This window comes from Ranitomeya imitator, chromosome 6, assembly GCF_032444005.1.
Source record: "Ranitomeya imitator isolate aRanImi1 chromosome 6, aRanImi1.pri, whole genome shotgun sequence".
In the NCBI taxonomy this organism is placed as follows: domain Eukaryota; kingdom Metazoa; phylum Chordata; class Amphibia; order Anura; family Dendrobatidae; genus Ranitomeya; species Ranitomeya imitator.
The window spans coordinates 433,477,424-433,496,693 of record NC_091287.1 but is presented as its reverse complement, the minus strand read 5'-3'; the positions used below and the strand labels follow the sequence as shown (position 1 = coordinate 433,496,693).

Below are 19,270 nucleotides of genomic sequence, written 5' to 3'. Positions count from 1 at the left end.
GGTGCTCAAAACCACATTCAAGAAGTTTATTAACCCTTCAGGTGTTTAATAGGAATTTTTGGAATGTTTAAATAAAAATGAACATTTAACTTTTTTACACAAAAAATTTACTTCAGCTCCAATTTGTTTTATTTTACCAAGGGTAACAGGAGAAATTGGACCCAAAAAGTTGTTGTCCAATTTGTCCTGAGTACGCTGATACCCCATATGTGGCAGTAAACCACTGTTTGGGCGCATGGGAGAGCTCGGAAGGGAAGGAGCGCAGTTTGACTTTTCAATGCAAAATTGACAGAAATTGAGATGGGACGCCATGTTGCGTTTGGAGAGCCACTGATGTGCCTAAACATTGAAACCCCCCACAAGTGACACCATTTTGGAAAGTAGACCCCCTAAGGAACTTATCTAGAGGTGTGGTGAGCACTTTGACCCACCAAGGGCTTCACAGAAGTTTATAATGCAGAGCCATAAAAATAAAACAAAATTTTTTTCCCACAAAAATTATTTTTTTAGCCCCCAGTTTTGTATTTTCCCTAGGGTAACAGGAGAAATTGGACCCCAAAAGTTGTTGCCCAATTTGTCCTGAGTACGCTGATACCCCATATGTGGGGGGGAACCACCGTTTGGGCGCATGGGAGGGTTCGGAATGGAAGGAGCGCCATTTGGAATGCAGACTTAGATGGAATGGTCTGCAGGCGTCACATTGCGTTTGCAGAGCCCCTAATGTACCTAAACAGTAGAAACCCCCCACAAGTGACACCATTTTGGAAAGTAGACCCCCTAAGGAACTCATCTTGATGTGTTGAGAGCTTTGAACCCCCAAGTATTTCACTACAGTTTATAACGCAGAGCCATGCAAATAAAAAAAAATTTTTTCCACAAAAATTATATTTTAGCCCCCAGTTTTGTATTTTTCCAAGGTTAGCAGGAGAAATTGGACCCTAAATGTTGTTGTCCAATTTGTCCTGAGTACGCTGATACCCGATATGTGGGGGGGAACCACCGTTTGGGCGCATGGGAGGGCTCGGAAGGGAAGGAGCATCATTTGGAATGCAGACTTAGATGGATTGGTCTGCAGGCGTCACATTGCGTTTGCAGAGCCCCTAATGTACCTAAACAGTAGAAACCCCCCACAAGTGACCCCATATTGGAAACTAGACCCCTCAATGAACTTATCTAGATGTGTTGTGAGAACTTTGAACCCCCAAGTGTTTCACTACAGTTTATAACGCAGAGCCGTGAAAATAAAAAATCTTTTTGTTTTCCCACAAAAATTATTTTTTAGCCCCCAGTTTTGTATTTTCCCAAGGGTAACAGGAGAAATTGGTCCACAAAAGTTGTTGTCCAATTTGTCCTGAGTACGCTGATACCCCATATGTTGGGGTAAACCCCTGTTTGGGCACACAGGAGAGCTCGGAAGGGAAGGAGCACTGTTTTACTTTTTCAACGCAGAATTGGCTGGAATTGAGATCGGACGCCATGTCGTGTTTGGAGAGCCCCTGATGTGCCGAAACAGTGGAAACCCCCCAATTATAACTGAAACCCTAATCTAAACACACCCTAATTCCAACGGTAACCCTAACCACACCTCTAACCCTGACACACCCCTAACCCTAATCCCAACCCTATTCCCAACTGTAAATGTAATCTAAACCCTAACCCTAACTTTAGCCCCAACCCTAACTGTAGCCCCAACCCTAACCCTAGCCCTAACCCTAGCCCTAACCCTAGCCCTAATGGGAAAATGGAAATAAATACATTTTTTTTATTTTTCCCTAACTAAGGGGGTGATGAAGGGGGGTTTGATTTACTTTTATAGCGAGTTTTTTAGCGGATTTTTATGATTGGCAGCCGTCACACACTGAAAGACCCTTTTTATTGCAAAAAATATTTTTTGCAATACCACATTTTGAGAGCTATAATTTTTCCATATTTTGGTCCACAGAGTCATGTGAGGTCTTGTTTTTTGCGGGACGAGTTGACGTTTTTATTGAAAACATTTTTGGGCACGTGACATTTTTTGATCGCTTTTTATTCCGATTTTTGTGAGGAAGAATGACCAAAAGCCAGCTATTCATGAATTTCTATTGGGGGAGGCGTTTATACCGTTCCGCGTTTGGTAAAATTGATAAATCAGTTTTATTCTTCGGGTCAGTACGATTACAGCGATACCTCATTTATATCATTTTTTTATGGTTTGGCGCTTTTATACGATAAAAACTATTTTACAGAAAAAATAATTATTTTTGCATCGCTTTATTCTCAGGACTATAACTTTTTTATTTTTTTGCTGATGATGCTGTATGGCGGCTCTTTTTTTGCGGGACAATATGACGCTTTCAGCGGTACCATGGTTATTTATATCTGTCCTTTTGATCGCGTGTTATTCCACTTTTTGTTTGGCGGTATGATAATAAAGCGTTGTTTTTTGCCTCGTTTTTTTTTTTTTTTTCTTACGGTGTTTACTGAAGGGGTTAACTAGTGGGACAGTTTTATAGGTCGGGTCGTTACGGACGCGGCGATACTAAATATGTGTACTTTTATTGGTTTTTTTTTTTTATTTAGATGAAGAAATGTATTTATGGGAATAATATTTTTTTTTTTTTTTCATTATTTTGGAATATTTTTTTTTTATTTTTTTTTACACATTTGGAAAATTTTTTTTTTACTTTTTTACTTTGTCCCAGGGGGGGACATCACAGATCAGTGATCTGACAGTTTGCACAGCACTCTGTCAGATCACTGATCTGACATGCAGCGCTGCAGGCTTCACAGTGCCTGCTCTGAGCAGGCTCTGTGAAGCCACCTCCCTCCCTGCAGGACCCGGATCCGCGGCCATCTTGGATCCGGGGCTGGAGGGAGCAGGGAGGGAGGTGAGACCCTCGCAGCAACGCGATCACATCGCGTTGCTCCGGGGGTCTCAGGGAAGCCCGCAGGGAGCCCCCTCCCTGCGCGGTGCTTCCCTGCACCGCCGGCACATCGCGATCATCTTTGATCGCGGTGTGCCGGGGGCGGTCCGTGACCGCTCCTGGCACATAGTGCCGGATGTCAGCTGCGATAAGCAGCTGACACCCGGCCGCGATCGGCCGCGCTCCCCCCATGAGCGTGGCCAATCGGCTATGACGTACTATCCCGTCCAGGGTCAGATAAGCCCAGGGCACCTCGACGGGATAGTACGTCTAAGGTCACAGAGGGGTTAACCCCTTCATGACCTTGGGATTTTCCATTTTTCAGTGTTTGTTTTTCGCTCCCCTCCTTCCCAGAGCCATAACTTTTTTATTTTTCCGTCAATATGGCCATGTGATGGCTTATTTTTTGCAAGACGAGTTTTAATTTTGAATGACATCATTGGTTTTACCATGTCGCGTACTAGAAAACGGGAAAAAAATTCCAAGTGCGGTGAAATTACAAAAAAAGTGCAATGCCACACTTGTTTTTTGTTTGGCTTTTTTGCTAGGTTCGCTAAAACTGACCTCCCACTTTGATTCTCCAGGTCATTACGAGTTCATAGACACCAAACATGCCTTGGTTCTTTTTTATGTAAGTGGTGAAAAAAAATTCCAAACTTGGCTTAAAAAAAAAAAAAAAAAAAAAATTGCGCCATTTTCCGATACCCGTAGCGTCTCCATTTTTTGTGATCTGGGGTCGGGTGAGGGCTTACTTTTTGCGTGCCGAGCTGATGTTTTTAAAGATACCACTTTTGTGCAGATACGTTCTTTTGATCGCCCGTTATTGCATTTTAATGCAATGTCGCGGCGACCAAAAAAACGTAATTCTGGCGTTTCAAATTTTTTTTCTCGCTACGCCATTCAGCAATCAGGTTAATCCTTTTTTTTTTATTGATAGAACGGGCGATTCTGAACGTGGCGGTACCAAATGTGTAGGTTTTTTTTTTTGTTATTTTGAATGGGGCAAAAGGGGAGTGATATAAAACTTTAAATTTTTTTCATTTTTTTTTTTCTACTTTTTTTTTTTTTTTTTACTTTTGCCATGCTTCAATAGCCTCCATGGCAGGCTAGAAGCTGGCACAACTCGAGCGGCTCAGCTACATAGCAGCGATCATCAGATCGCTGCTATGTAGCTGAATTGCAGGCTTGCTATGAGCGCCGACCACAGGGTGGCGCTCACAGCAGGCCGGCATCAGTAACCATAGAGGTCTCAAGGATCATGTGACGGGGGTCGGTGATGCACTCATTTCCGGCCGGTTAAATGCCGCGGTCAGCGTTTGACAGCGGCATTTAACTAGTTAATAGCAGCGGGTGGATCGCGATTCCACCCGTCACTATTGCGGGCACATGTCAGCTGTTCAAAACAGCTGACATGTTCCGGCTTTCATGCGGGCTCACCGCCGGAGCCCGCATCAAAGCGAGAGTTCTGACCTCGGACGTACTATCCCGTCCGAGGTCAGAAAGTTAACACCAAAGCATACTGCATACGCATGAGAGAACATTGCAATGCGCACGCGCGAAATATGGACGAACTACGAAATTTACAAGAAATAATGCGTACAGCAGCCAAGGAGAGGTGGAGTGAAGGACCAAAGACGACGCCCATCGGACCGGACCTAACTCATTAACATACAACGCGGGTGAAAATACAAAAGGTATTTATGGGTAATACATGGGGAGTCGGGGTTTCAAAAGTACCATATATATTCGAGTATAAGCCGAGAATTTCAGCCCATTTTTTTTAGGCTGAAAGTCCCCCTCTCGGCTTATACTCGAGTCATTCCCAGGATTCGGCAGGGGAGGGGGAGCAGCAGCTGTCTTGCTATACTCACCTTTCCCGTTCCACCGCTGAGTCCCGCTGTGTCGTCTGCGTCCTCTGCACTGACTGTTCAGGCAGAGGGCGGCGCGCACACTAATCGCGCCTCTGACCTGAGCGTCACTGCAGAGGATGCGTTAGACGGAGCGGTGCCGACGGTGGAACGGGGGACAGGTGAATATGCCCCCGCTATGCTCACCTGCTCCTGGTGCGGTCCCTGGTTCTCCGGGTGCTGACAGCTTATTCCAGCAATGAGCAGTCACATGGTACCTCTCATTACAGTAATGAATATGGACCTGACTCCACTCCCATAGGGGTTGAGCCGCATATTCATTACTGTAATGAGCGGTACCATGTGACCGCTCATTGCTGGAATAAGCTGTCAGCGCCTGGAGAACCAGGGACCGCGCCAGGAGCAGGTGAGCATAGCGGGGGCATATTCACCTGTCCCCCGTTCCACCGTCGGCACCGCTCCGTCTTCCGCATCCTCTGCAGTGACGCTCAGGTCAGAGGCGCGATTAGTGTGCGCGCCGCCCTCTGCCTGAACAGTCAGTGCAGAGGACGCAGACGACACAGCGGGACTCAGTGGTGGAACAGGAAAGGTGAGTATAGCAAGTGCTGGGGGCCTGAGTGACGAAAGGTGAGTATGTCATTTTTTTTTTTCTGCAGCAACAGCATATGGGGCAATTATCTCTATGGAGCATCTTATGGGGCCATGTGCAGCGTTATATGGGGCAAATATTTCTATGGAGCATCTTATGGGGTCATAATCCGCATTTGTGCAGCATTATATGGGGCATATTTTAATATGGAGCATCTTATGGGGCCCATCATGAACTGTATGAAGCATTATATGGTGTGTATTTTGTATGGAGCATCTTATGGGGCCCATCATAAACTTTATGGAGCATTATATGGGGCATATTTTAATATGGAGCATCTTACGGGGCCCATCATGAACTTTATGGAGCATTATTGTGGGGCTCCTGATTCAATATGGATATTCAAAAACACTTAACCTACTGATGTCTCAATTAATTTTACTTTTATTGGTATCTATTTTTATTTTTGACATTTACCGGTAGCTGCTGCATTTTCCACCCTAGGTTCGAGTCATTAAGTTTTCCCAATTTTTTTGTGGCAAAATTAGGGGGGTCGGCTTATACTCGAGTATATACGCCGTATATACTCGAGTATAAGCCGAGATTTTCAGCCCAAATTTTTGGGCTGAAAGTGCCCCCCTCGGCTTATACTCGAGTCACGGTAGCGCTGGGGTCGGCGGGTGAGGGGCTGAGGGCGCTGGGGTATACTTACCTAGTCCCAGCGATCCTCGCGCTGTCCCTGCCGTCCCACGGGCTTCGGCGCTGCAGCTTCTTCCTCTCTTCAGCGGTCACGTGGGACCGCTCATTACAGAAATGAATAAGCGGCTCCACCTCCCATAGGGGCGGAGCCGCTTATTCATTTCTCTAATCAGCGGTGCCGGTGACCGCTGATAGAGAAAGAAGCTGCGGCACCGAAGACCAGGCAGAGGGACAGCGCGAGGATCGCCAGGACTAGGTGAGTATGTTATATTCACCTGTCCACGTTCCAGCCGCCGGGCGTCGCTCCATCTTCCCGGCGTCTCCATCTTCCCGGCGTCTGCACTCTGACTGTTCAGGTCAAAGGGCGCGATGACGCATACAGTGTGCGCGGCGCCCTCTGCCTGATCAGTCAGAGCAGAGACGCCGGGAAGATGGAGACGCCGGGAGCTGCAATCAAGGGAGGTGAGTATGTGTTTTTTTTTTTTTATTGCAGCAGTAGCAGCGGCAGAACAGATTAATGTGGAGCATCTATGGGGCACAATGAACGGTGCAGAGCACCGTATATGGAGCACATCTATGGGGCACAATGAACGGTGCAGAGCACCGTATATGGAGTACATCTATGGGGCACAGTGAACGGTGCAGAGCACCGTATATGGAGCACATCTATGGGGCACAGTGAACGGTGCAGAGCACCGTATATGGAGCACATCTATGGGGCACAGTGAACGGTGCAGAGCACCGTATATGGAGCACATCTATGGGGCACAGTGAACGGTGCAGAGCACCGTATATGGAGCACATCTATGGGGCACAGTGAACGGTGCAGAGCACCGTATATGGAGCACATCTATGGGGCACAGTGAACGGTGCAGAGCACCGTATATGGAGCACATCTATGGGGCACAGTGAACGGTGCAGAGCACCGTATATGGAGCACATCTATGGGGCACAGTGAACGGTGCAGAGCACCGTATATGGAGCACATCTATGGGGCACAGTGAACGGTGCAGAGCACCGTATATGGAGCACATCTATGGGGCACAGTGAACGGTGCAGAGCACCGTATATGGAGCACATCTATGGGGCACAGTGAACGGTGCAGAGTGTTATGGCTGGCAATCAGGCAACACAGCGTGCAGTAATCAGCGCACATACAGAGATCTGGCAATAACCAAAAACAATAGGACGAGCTCTGAGACGTGGAATCTCTGTAAACTGCAGTACCTGATCTATCCTCACACAACTGTAAGCAGCAGTGGATTGCGCCTAACAACTACCTATGCAACTCGGCACTGCCTGAGGAGCTGACTAGCCTGAAGATAGAAATACAAGCCTGACTTACCTCAGAGAAATACCCCAAAGGAATAGGCAGCCCCCCACACATAATGACTGTTAGCAAGATGAAAAGACAAACGTAGGAATGAAATAGATTCAGCAAAGTGAGGCCCGATATTCTAGACAGAGCGAGGATAGCAAAGAGAACTATGCAGTCTACAAAAAACCCTAAAACGAAAACCACGCAAAGGGGCAAAAAGACCCACCGTGCCGAACTAACAGCACGGCGGTGCACCCCTTTGCTTCTCAGAGCTTCCAGCAAAAGATAATAGCAAGCTGGACAGAAAAAACAGTAAACAAACTAGAAGCACTTATCTAGCAGAGCAGCAGGCCCAAGGAAAGATGCAGTAGCTCAGATCCAACACTGGAACATTGACAAGGAGCAAGGAAGACAGACTCAGGTGGAGCTAAATAGCAAGGCAGCCAACGAGCTCACCAAAACACCTGAGGGAGGAAGCCCAGAGACTGCAATACCACTTGTGACCACAGAAGTGAACTCAGCCACAGAATTCACAACAGCAGAACACCGTATATGGAGCACATCTGTGGGGCACAGTGAACAGTGCAGAGCACCGTATATGGAGCACATCTATGGGGCACAGTGAACGGTGCAGAGCACCGTATATGGAGCACATCTATGGGGCACAGTGAACGGTGCAGAGCACCGTATATGGAGCACATCTATGGGGCACAGTGAACGGTGCAGAGCACCGTATATGGAGCACATCTATGGGGCACAGTGAACGGTGCAGAGCACCGTATATGGCACATCTATGGGGCACAGTGAACGGTGCAGAGCACCGTATATGGAGCACATCTATGGGGCACAGTGAACGGTGCAGAGCACCGTATATGGCACATCTATGGGGCACAGTGAACGGTGCAGAGCACCGTATATGGAGCACATCTATGGGGCACAGTGAACGGTGCAGAGCACCGTATATGGCACATCTATGGGGCACAGTGAACGGTGCAGAGCACCGTATATGGCACATCTATGGGGCACAGTGAACGGTGCAGAGCACCGTATATGGAGCACATCTATGGGGCACAGTGAACGGTGCAGAGCACCGTATATGGCACAGCTATGGGGCACAATGAACGGTGCAGAGCACCGTATATGGCACACCTATGGGGCACAGTGAACGGTGCAGAGCACCGTATATGGCACACCTATGGGGCACAGTGAACGGTGCAGAGCATCGTATATGGCACACCTATGGGGCACAGTGAACGGTGCAGAGCATCGTATATGGCACACCTATGGGGCACAGTGAACGGTGCAGAGCACCGTATATGGCACAGCTATGGGGCACAGTGAACGGTGCAGAGCACTATATGGCACAGCTATGGGGAAATAATTATCTATTTTTATTTTTGAAATTCACCGGTAAATGCTGCATTTCCACCCTAGGCTTATACTCGAGTCAATAAGTTTTCCCAGTTTTTTGTGGCAAAATTAGGGGGGTCGGCTTATACTCGGGTCGGCTTATACTCGAGTATATACGGTATATAACATTTACCTTACGGTCGCCTTACATTATCAGGTCTTTTCATTTCGTTAGAAGTTTTAAAAATTGGTGATCTATTCAATTTAGAAGTGACTTGGAGGGTCGGGGGACTGGTATCTAGCAAAAAAAACCAAAAGTGATAACCTTTATTTTAAAAAAGACCCCTCAACATATTAAAAACTGCTGTCGGGTAGCTTATTAACCCTTCCGGTGCTTTTCGGTAATTAACACAAAGTGGACTGACTGGAAAGAAAAATGTTGTTCTTCCCACTAAAATGTTGCTAACATTTTTACAGGCCACTGTAGTTGACGCAGACTCCTTGCACTACAACGGCAACCATCAGGACCACAGAATCATGATGTCAGGGTGCTGATGGGGTTAAAGAGGGAGCCCCCAAAATATGCTTACTATCCAGAGACTGTTGTCACAATTGACATTAGCATCTAAGCGGTTAAACTACCATGGCCGGTGCTAATGCCGATTGTGGCTGATGTTGGCAGCAGGATGTTGGCTGTAGTGTACAGCTGACTGCTGCTGCATTTTCATGTGTCGGGGGACGCTATTCACTTCTATGTCAGGTTAGGAAATGGATGTATTGGTGGTCACTAAGGGTCCTCCTCCCAACTCTATCAACTTTCTGTAGCCACTTTTTAAAAGTCTAAAACGTTGCAGAAACTGCCTGAAACACAAAGTTTTTTTTTTTTTACCCCAAACTGGTTTCTTGTATTTGTGGCTGCAGTCAGCAGTTCAGGGATTTTTCTTTTTGCCATTTTGCCCATTTTGGAGCAGCAACTTTGGCTTCACTGCCCCTAAACCCACATACAAAAATTACAGGAGTTTTCCACTTTCAAAAAAGACCAGAGCTCAAATTATTTGTGTACTTGTAAAATGAGAAATACAGAGTTCTCGCCCTCCCCAGGTCCAGTGCTGGCTCTCTACCTCTGCTCAGGTGTCTATGTATTGGCTGCAGCAGTGAAGCAACAACTACAGCGTTCATCGTGATTGCAGTCGATCTTAGATCAGCAGCTGATGTCACCCACATCAGTAAGGCTACTTTCACACTAGCGTCGGATTTAGCCCGTCGCATTGCGTCGAGCCGAGATTCCGACGCTAGCGCTTGTTCCGCACAACGGGTACAGCGGATGCATTTCTCCGGCGCATCCGCTGCCCCATTGTGAGGTGCGGGAAGGTGGGGGCAGAGTTCCGGCCGCGCATGCACATTTAACGTTTTTTGCTCCAGGCAGTCCGCCACAACACGGCGCAACCGTCGCAAGACGGTTGCGACGTGTGTCAATACGTCGGTAATGTAACTCTATGGGGCAAAAACGCATCCTGCAAACAACTTTGCAGGATGCGTTTTTTTTCCCCTAAACGACGCATTGCGATGTATTAAAAAAAACGCCAGTGTGAAAGTAGCCTAAATGTGCACCGCACCGCTGCAGCCAATACAAGAGGGAATAGAGAGACGGCGCTGCACCGCCGTAGGGTGAGTTTGTTGTTTGCAATCATTGGGGCATACGTTTGGTTTTTTAAATATGGGAAATTCTTTAATATATTGGCATAAAATATAACAAGATAAAAACAAAACCATAATTGTTCTGTCCTCACTAGCTGAGGCAGGCTCATACGTAGCTATACAGTCAGCTAAACCGCTATACCGGGGTCCAATAAGGAGACTGTGGTTGAGTCTGTGCTTTATTAAACGTAGTGGTATATTGATGCGGTGAAACTGTGAACAATGATATACATAGAATCAGTGCATGGCATAGAACAGATACATAATACACATGATATACATTATGCATAACATTTAGAAAGCTAGTAACTGAACTGGGAGTACAACTGGCTAGGCTAGGCTAATATGGAGCAGAAATATCTACAGAAAGCATAAAGACATACCGGCAATGCAATCGCAAGGGGGATGAAGTGAAGCGTCTTTCCTTGAAGGCAAACTGAAGAAAGTGAAAGGAAAAATGGAGGGAAATGGAGGCTGAGCTACCATAATGCATTGCAAAGGAGGAGGAGAATCAGACATGGATAATACAAAAACAGAAAAATCGAACTGCCAACATAACTCTGACCGCTAGAGGGAGCCAAAGCATCACAAACAAATAAAGGTATAAATATATCCATACTGAGAAACCTGCAATTATGCAAAGAGATAATCAGGGTAACAATATTAGATGGCGGAGACAGAACAATAATGATGTATTGTTGGCAGCCCCATCAAATCAGCAGTAGCCAAAAGAACGTGCATTTCACCACTTGGTCGTCCTTTTATTATAGGCATCAAAAGACTCTAAAGGATTAAACAAAAAAAACTTCAAGGTTATGTTCGCATGCAGCGTTTTCTGCAGTTTTTTTTTTTTTTTTTTAAGATGCAAACTAAAACAGCTTTTTACATTAGCAACAAAACTTATGAGATTTTAGGAAGCTCATGCAAACGTTTGTTTCTTTTTTTTGGGGGGGAGGGGGGTTTGTTTGTTTCTGACTGAATTTCTGTAATCTGAAGCATGTCCATTCTTTCACCGTTGTTTTACCCATAGAAATCAATGAGAACACAATGGTTTTTCTCTGCATTTTTAGTGAATAACATTATTTTTATGCATATTTAATAGACAAGGCACACATGTAATCAGCAACCATAAAAAGCTAAAAAACAGACGTATTTATGTATTTATTTAAAAGAGAACAGATTTTGGTTGCAGGAAAAAAAAATGCTGCAAATAACATTGTGTGTGAACATAGCCTTATATAATACGTGTGAACATTAATAACACGGATGGAATAGAATAACACGGGCAATGGCCGGTATCTGCAGCTTTGGGCAATGTCCCTCTTTGTTCTGCCTGTAACTGCAGTTAACGCTGTTCTTGGCTTGATACTTGGATTTAATTGGAATTTTCCAAAAGTGTCTTACATAACTATGGTGTGGTTTAAAAGCGTAATTTTCAGACACAAGCTCAATATACCGTAGATCAGAGATATCCGGGCTGCAGCTCCACAGAGACGCACAGAGAATTGGGGAACCCGACAGATGTGGTCGTTTTTGTTTTTTTTTCTTCCGTTTCTTCTCTGAGGTCATTGATTGCACAATTTACAGATTCCTAGAATGACCGATCTGCGTCACTCTGTTAATATAACAATGACATCAGAAAATATCGTTCCATTAATGCCATCAGATAATTGATTTGTGCATATTTATATAGTGATCTATGGGGGGGCTTGTCCAGTTATTCTGGGATGATCAGTCGAACACACACTTTTTTTTTTTTTTTTTTTAATTGTTCTCTCTTTTTGCCTGTGTCAAGGAAAAGCTCATCCGATCGCACGTATATAGTCATCGTGGCATAAACCTGCCAGCTTGTGTGGTCCCTATCTACCTAGTCAGCCCCCTCCGGATTGATCAGTATTAATCTACCAATTAATGTTTGACACTTCTCACAATCATAATTCTTTTTTCTTTTTACTAGCTATTGCTGTTCTGTTCCCATATGATTAGGAATAATTCTTTAGAGTTTTGCCATATGGTCACTTGTTATGTTCTCCTGTTCCTGTCATCAAACCCCAATGTGCTCCAAAAATGCTGCGCAAATGGATGTTAATGGCCTAACGCCACCTATGTGGGATTATATTCCCTTCTTCCTCTGCATTAGTGGGAAATGAACTTATGTCTGACTTTCCCTTCATTCTTTAAGAATATAACAGAGATGTCAACCTTATCTTTCTCCTTAAAGGATTTTTTTCTTCTATGCGCCAAGAAAATAAAAAAGTAATGGCCAACCCCTTTTTACTGACTATTTGAAGGGAGACCGTTCCACTACCTGCATTGATTTCTGTAGATATAATATGTGACTTACATGGATGTCACTTATGCCTTCACAGGTGATACTTGGTTTACACTCGCTAATTCATAGTGTGATCTGATCACGGTTTCTTTTCTCACTCCATCAGGTGAAAAAGGAGGTTGGAGATATCACTATCTTAATTAATAACGCAGGCATTGTGACCGGAAAGAAGTTTATCGATTCTCCTGATGCCCTCGTGGAGAAAACCATGCAAGTGAACACAATGGCACATTTCTGGGTAACTTTGGTTTGAGCATCTAAGTGTTTTGTAAAGATGTGTACCGTATACGCCATAGCTGCAGCTTATATTTATATGTATTTTTAGTCCCATATTTTCAAGGATACTGCCCTCAATCAATCATTAGATTCAGTTATCAGTACAATCTCTATACTGATGACATCCAATTGTACACATCGTCTCCTGACATCACCCCTGCATTACTACAAAATACTACTGATTGTCTATCCGCCATCTCTAACATCACGTCCTTTCTGAATCTAAGAATACGCTCACACGGGCATTGATTCTCGCGTTCGAGCGAATCCAGTCGTTTATGCTAATCGTACTCTGCTCTAAATTCTGTCCTTTTGATCCAACTGTGATCCGATTGTTGCGCATGAGGGAATCGCAGCACTCGTGTGGAGAAGATGGAAAATGTGATTTATCCATTGTCTCTGAGCGTACATCAGACTGCACTCGGATGGCATCTGAGTGCAATTTGATGTTTCACTTGCACCCATAGACTTGTTTGGGTGCGTGTGATCCGAATATCCAAGCCACTCGCATCATGCTGCTATTGTTTTCTCATGACAAATGACAAAACCGCAGATCTGCACTGCCCCAAAATATAACATTGCTATCCGATAAAATCTGATGCAACTCTGCCGTGTTATACGGTAGCGTGAGCATACCCTAAAACTGAATCTGTCAAAAACTGAACTCCCCGTGTTTTCTTTCCTTTACTAGTTTACCTAAACCCAATATTGCCATTTCCGTGTGTGGTTCTAGCATTACTCCCCAGCAGAATGCCCGCTGTCTTGGGGTCATATTTGATTCAGATCTTTCCTTCACTCGCTCGCTCATGTCACCTACACCTCAAAAACATGTTAACCCCTTCATGACCCAGCCTATTTTGACCTTAAAGACCTTGCCGTTTTTTGCAATTCTGACCAGTGTCCCTTTATGAGGTAATAACTCAGGAACGCTTCATCGAATCCTAGCGGTTCTGAGATTGTTTTTTCGTGACATATTGGGCTTCATGTTAGTTGTAAATTTAGGTCGATAATTTTTGCATTTATTTGTGAAAAAAATGGAAATTTGGCTAAAATTTTGAAAATTTTGCAATTTTCAAATTTTGAATTTTTATTCTGTTAAACGAGAGAGTTATGTGACACAAAATAGTTAATAAATAACATTACCCACATGTCTTCTTTACATCAGCACAATTTTGGAACCAAATTTCTTTTGCTAGGAAGTTATAAGGGTTAAAATTTGACCAGCGATTTATCATTTTTACAGCAAAATTTACAAAACCATTTTTTTTAGGGACCTCCTCACATTTGAAGTAAGTTTGAGGGGTCTATATGAGAGAAAATACCCAAAAGTGACACCATTCTAAAAACTGCACCCCTCAAGGTACTCAAAACCACATTCAAGAAGTTTATTAACCCTTCAGGTGCTTCACAGCAGCAGAAGCAACATGGAAGGAAAAAATGAACATTTAACTTTTTAGTCACAAAAATGATGTTTTAGCAACAATTTTTTTTATTTTCCCAAGGGTAAAAAGAGAAACTGGACACCAAAAGTTATTGTACAATTTGTCCTGAGTACACCGATACCCCATATGTGGGGGGAACCACTGTTTGGGCGCACGACAGGGCTCGGAAGGGAAGGTGCGCCATTTGACTTTTTCAATGAAAAATTGGCTCCAACCTTTAGCGGACACCATGTCGTGTTTGGAGAGCCCCTGTGTGCCTAAACATTGGAGCTCCCCCACAAGTGACCCCATTTTGGAAACTAGACCCCCCAAGGAGCTTATCTACATGCATAGTGAGCACGTTGAACCCCCAGGTGCTTCACAAATTGATCTGTAAAAATGAAAAAGTACTTTTTTTTCACAATTTCTTTTAGCCTCAATTTTTTCATTTTCACATGGGTAACAGGATAAAATGGATCCTAAAATGTGTTGGGCAATTTCTCCTGAGTACACCGATACCTCATATGTGGTCACAAACCACTGTTTGTGCACACGGCAAGGCTCGGAAGGGAAGGAGCGCCATTTGACTTTTGAATGAAAAATTAGCTCCAACCATTAGCGGATACCATGTCCCGTTTGGAGAGCCCCAGTGTGCCTAAACATTGGAGCTTCCCCACATGTGACCCCATTTTGGAAACTAGACCCCCCAAGGAACTTATCTAGATGCATAGTGAGCACTTTGAACCCCCAGGTGCTTCACAAATTGATCCATAAAAATGAAAAAGTACTTTTTTTTTTTCCAAAAAATTTCTTTTAGCCTCAATTTGTTCATTTCCACATGGGCAACAGGATAAATGGATCCTAAAATGTATTGGGCAATTTCTCCTGAGTACACTGATACCTCACATGTGGGGGTAAACCACTGTTTGGGCACACGGTAGGGCTCAGAAGGGAAGGAGCGCCATTTGACTTTTTGAATGAAAAATTAGCTCCAATCGTTAGCTGACACCATGTCGCGTTTGGAGTGCCCCTGTGTGCCTAAACATTGGAGCTTCCCCACATGTGACCCCATTTTGGAAACTAGACCTCCCAAGGAACTAATCTAGATGTGTGGTGACCACTTTAAACCCTCAAGTGCTTCACAGAAGTTTATAACACAGAGCGTTATTCTTTCCTCAAAAATTATTTTTTAGGCCACAATTTTTTATTTTCACAAGAGTAACCGGAGAAATTGGACCTGAAAAGCTGTTGTCCAGTTTGTCCTGAGTACGCTGATACCCCATATGTGGGGGGGAACCACTGTTTGGGCACACGTCGGGGCTCGGAAGGGAAGTAGTGACTTTTGAAATGCAGACTTGGTCTGCGGGCGTCACATTGCGTTTGCAGAGCCCCTGATGTGCCTAAACAGTAGAAACCCCCACAAGTGACCCCTCTTTGGAAACTAGACCCCCCAAGGAACTTATCTAGATATGTGGTGAGCACTTTGAACCCCCAAGTGCTTCACAGAAGTTTACAACGCAGAGCCGTGAAAATAAAAAATAATTTTTCTTTCCTCAAAAATTGTTTTAGCAAGCAATTTTTTAATTGCCAAGTTTGTCCTGAGTATGCTGGTACCCAATATGTGGGGGTAAACCACTGTTTGGGCGCACGTCGGGGCTCAGAAGGGAGGGAGCACCATTTGACTTTTTGATTGCGTTTGGAGACCCCTGATGTGCCTAAACAGTGGAAACCCATCAATTATAACTCCAACACTAACCCCAACACACCCCTAACCCTAATCCCAACTCTAGCCATAACCCTAACCCCAACACACCCCTAACCACAACCCTAACCCCAACACACCCCAGACCCTAATCCCAACCCTAACCCCAACACACCCATAACCCTAACCACAGCCTAATCTTAACCCTATTTCCAACCCTAGCCCTAATTCTAACCCGAACCCTAAGGCCATGGGCCCACGTTGCAGATTTGTTTGAGATTTTTCCGCACCATTTTTGAAAAATACGCTGGTAAAAGGCACTGCATGTTACCTGCGGATTTACGGTGGATTTCCAGTGTTTTTTGTGCGGATTTCACCTGTGGATTCCTATTGAGGAACAGGTGTAAAACGCTGCGGAATCCGCACAAAGAATTGACATGCTGCGGATAATACAACACGGCGTTTCCGCGCGATATTTTCCACACTATGGGCACAGCGGATTTGGTTTTCCATAGGTTTACATGGTACTGTAAACCTGATGGAAAACTGCTACAAATCCGCTGCAGATCCGCAGCCAAATCCGCACCGTGTGCACAAAGCCTAATTCTAACCCTAACCCTAGTTCTAACCCGAATTCTAGCCGTAACCCTAACCCTAAGGCCAGGTTCACATTGCGCTAGCAGCAGCCCGTTCAGCACATACGCTAACGGGCTGCTGCTAGAGCAAGTGCCGACGTTTGCATCGTGCTAGCGCAGATAGAGCTAGAAGATGCTCTATCTGCGCTAGCAGTGACTGACCCAGAAACGCTGCAGCCCACGTCTCCGGGTCCGTCACTCAATTGTCACTCATTGTGGGCATGCGCTAGTGATGCGTCCGACATTGCTGTCAATGGCGGCCGTAACGGACTACATTACACCGCGTTTATGCCGTGGTGTAACCTAGTCCGTCTAACGGACTGCTTAGACGCAGTGTGAACTAGCCCTAACCCTAGTGGGGCAAAGAGAAAAAAAATGGGGGGAGGTGAAGCCAGCCCCCCTGGGCTAAAGTACTGCGTCACAGGTCGGATTGGCACAGGTTTTCATGACGCATACCATACGGTGCGTCAAAGGTCGGGAAGGGGTTAGAATTCGACCTTCTCTTATATTTGACTCTCCAAAAACTTACAGTAGCTTTTATTCATTCTCGTCTGGACTATTGCAACTCTCTACTAATCGGTCTCCCTCTTACCAAACTCTCTCCTCTCCCATCAGTTCTGAATGCGGCAGCCAGGATCATATTCCTTTCCAACTATTACACCGATGCCTCTACTTTGTCTATCACCCTACCAGTGTCCTCCATGCTGCTAATGACCTAAGGCTAACATCCTCAATAATCCGAGCCTCCCACTCCCGTCTCCAAGACTTCTCAAGAACTGCATCACTTCTCTGGAATGTACTACCCAGGACAATTCTATTAATAGTGGTATAATGATGATTATTATTTATGTTTCCCCTTTTGAGGGCAGACAGGGCTTAAGGGGACCCCATTCTTTTAGGTGGAAGACCTGGAATTAGATGCGTCACTATATCTAACATTTATGACATACCGTATTTTGCAGATTATAAGTCGCACCCCAAATTTTGAGGAGAAAAATAGGGGAAAAAAACCTTTTTTAATAAAACAGTGGTGCTTTTTATAATCCATGCGTCTTATTGCTTACCATGGGTGGTGGCTGCGGTGAAGCAGGGTCCCAGGGTCACTGCTGGAGGAGGCAAGAGTGAAGCGTGGCTGCAGGCTTGGATGAGGGGATGTTCGGATGGAGATCTCGGCGTCAAGATCTCGGGAGATGAGATCTCAGTGCTGAAATCTCATCTCCTGAGATCTTGGCACTGAGATCTCCATCTGCGTATGTGCCGCCCCCGGCCGGCAGCCATTTTCCCAGAGTCCAATCCACAGCATATTAAATCACTGCTGGAGCTCTGAGCTTTCACAAGATGTCGGCAGAGCCCCCGCAGCACCTGACCCCCGCAGTGGTGTGCCATACCGCACAGCCGAACACCCCCTCATCCCCAGCCTGTGGCCGGTAAGGTATATCCGCATTATAAGATGCACCATTTTCCCCAAAAATTTTGAGGGGCAAAAGTGAGTCTTATTATCCAAAAAATAGGTATATACTTTCAGTATGCCCCAAATAGTATTACTCTAGCTACAGTGTTAGAAATGCTCCACCGAGGCCACATTTCTGGCTCACATCAACAAAACACAGATTTTGGGTTAAGTTTTCTTTTAAAAGTTCTTATTCTGTCTTTTCATAAGAACATCTTGTATTCAATATCCATTGTCTGACTTTTATGTTTTTCATTTCTTTTAATAAAACCGCTCAGATTTACAGGATTTTCTAAATTACATTTTGTGTTGTGTTCCATGGAAACAGCCATTGGGAATGATCAAGTGAACACATTTTCTTAGTCAGAATCGTTACACAGACATTACTTTTTTATCCTGCTCCTTATACTGTATTCTTATAAAAAAAAAATTCTGAGATTTTTTTTTTCCCTCTGGCAATGTAGATACTCAAAAACCTAGACCACCATAATAATTTCTTGCTCTACCTAATTCTAGATGTGCAGTTTTTTGTGTCTAAAATGCTTTTGATTTCAGGTATAATCTTTTAATATATTAGTGGGGAAAAAATATATGTTTCTTTACTTACAGACTTATAAAGCTTTTCTTCCTGCAATGATGGCCTCCAATCATGGCCATCTTGTGAGCATTGCAAGTTCTGCTGGACTGATTGGAGTCAATGGACTAGCAGGTGAGAAATGTCTGAAAGGGTTGTACACCTTAACGGGGTTACATCACTCTGGGCTCAATAAGTTTAAGAAATTAAAATAAAGGAGGGAAGGTGGGTCAATGGTTGGTGTCCTCACATGATGCCAATCAGTGGTCACTGTGACGGGGTGTACGGCAGAGCAAGAAGGGACAACATGCCGAGGGATGATTCAACAGATTTATTATCAAGAACGCTGGAACAACACATGCAGGTAGATCTACAGAGTCCACAATTAGTCCAACAGAACAGGTTCGGGGGCACCTCCCGATAATCCTTGTGCCAGGTAACAAAGCAATAGT

General features: G+C 44.7%; 1 protein-coding gene across 1 annotated transcript in view; it reads left to right on the top strand.

Moving 5' to 3' along the window:
- The window catches only part of SDR16C5 (short chain dehydrogenase/reductase family 16C member 5), an 81,127-nt gene that overhangs the window by 47,768 nt on the left and 14,089 nt on the right, over positions 1-19,270 (top strand). Inside the window, exons 3-4 of the mRNA XM_069731373.1 lie at positions 12,867-12,998; positions 18,854-18,953. Coding sequence (XP_069587474.1) covers positions 12,867-12,998; positions 18,854-18,953 — 232 coding nt within the window. The remainder of the gene's footprint in view (positions 1-12,866; positions 12,999-18,853; positions 18,954-19,270) is intronic.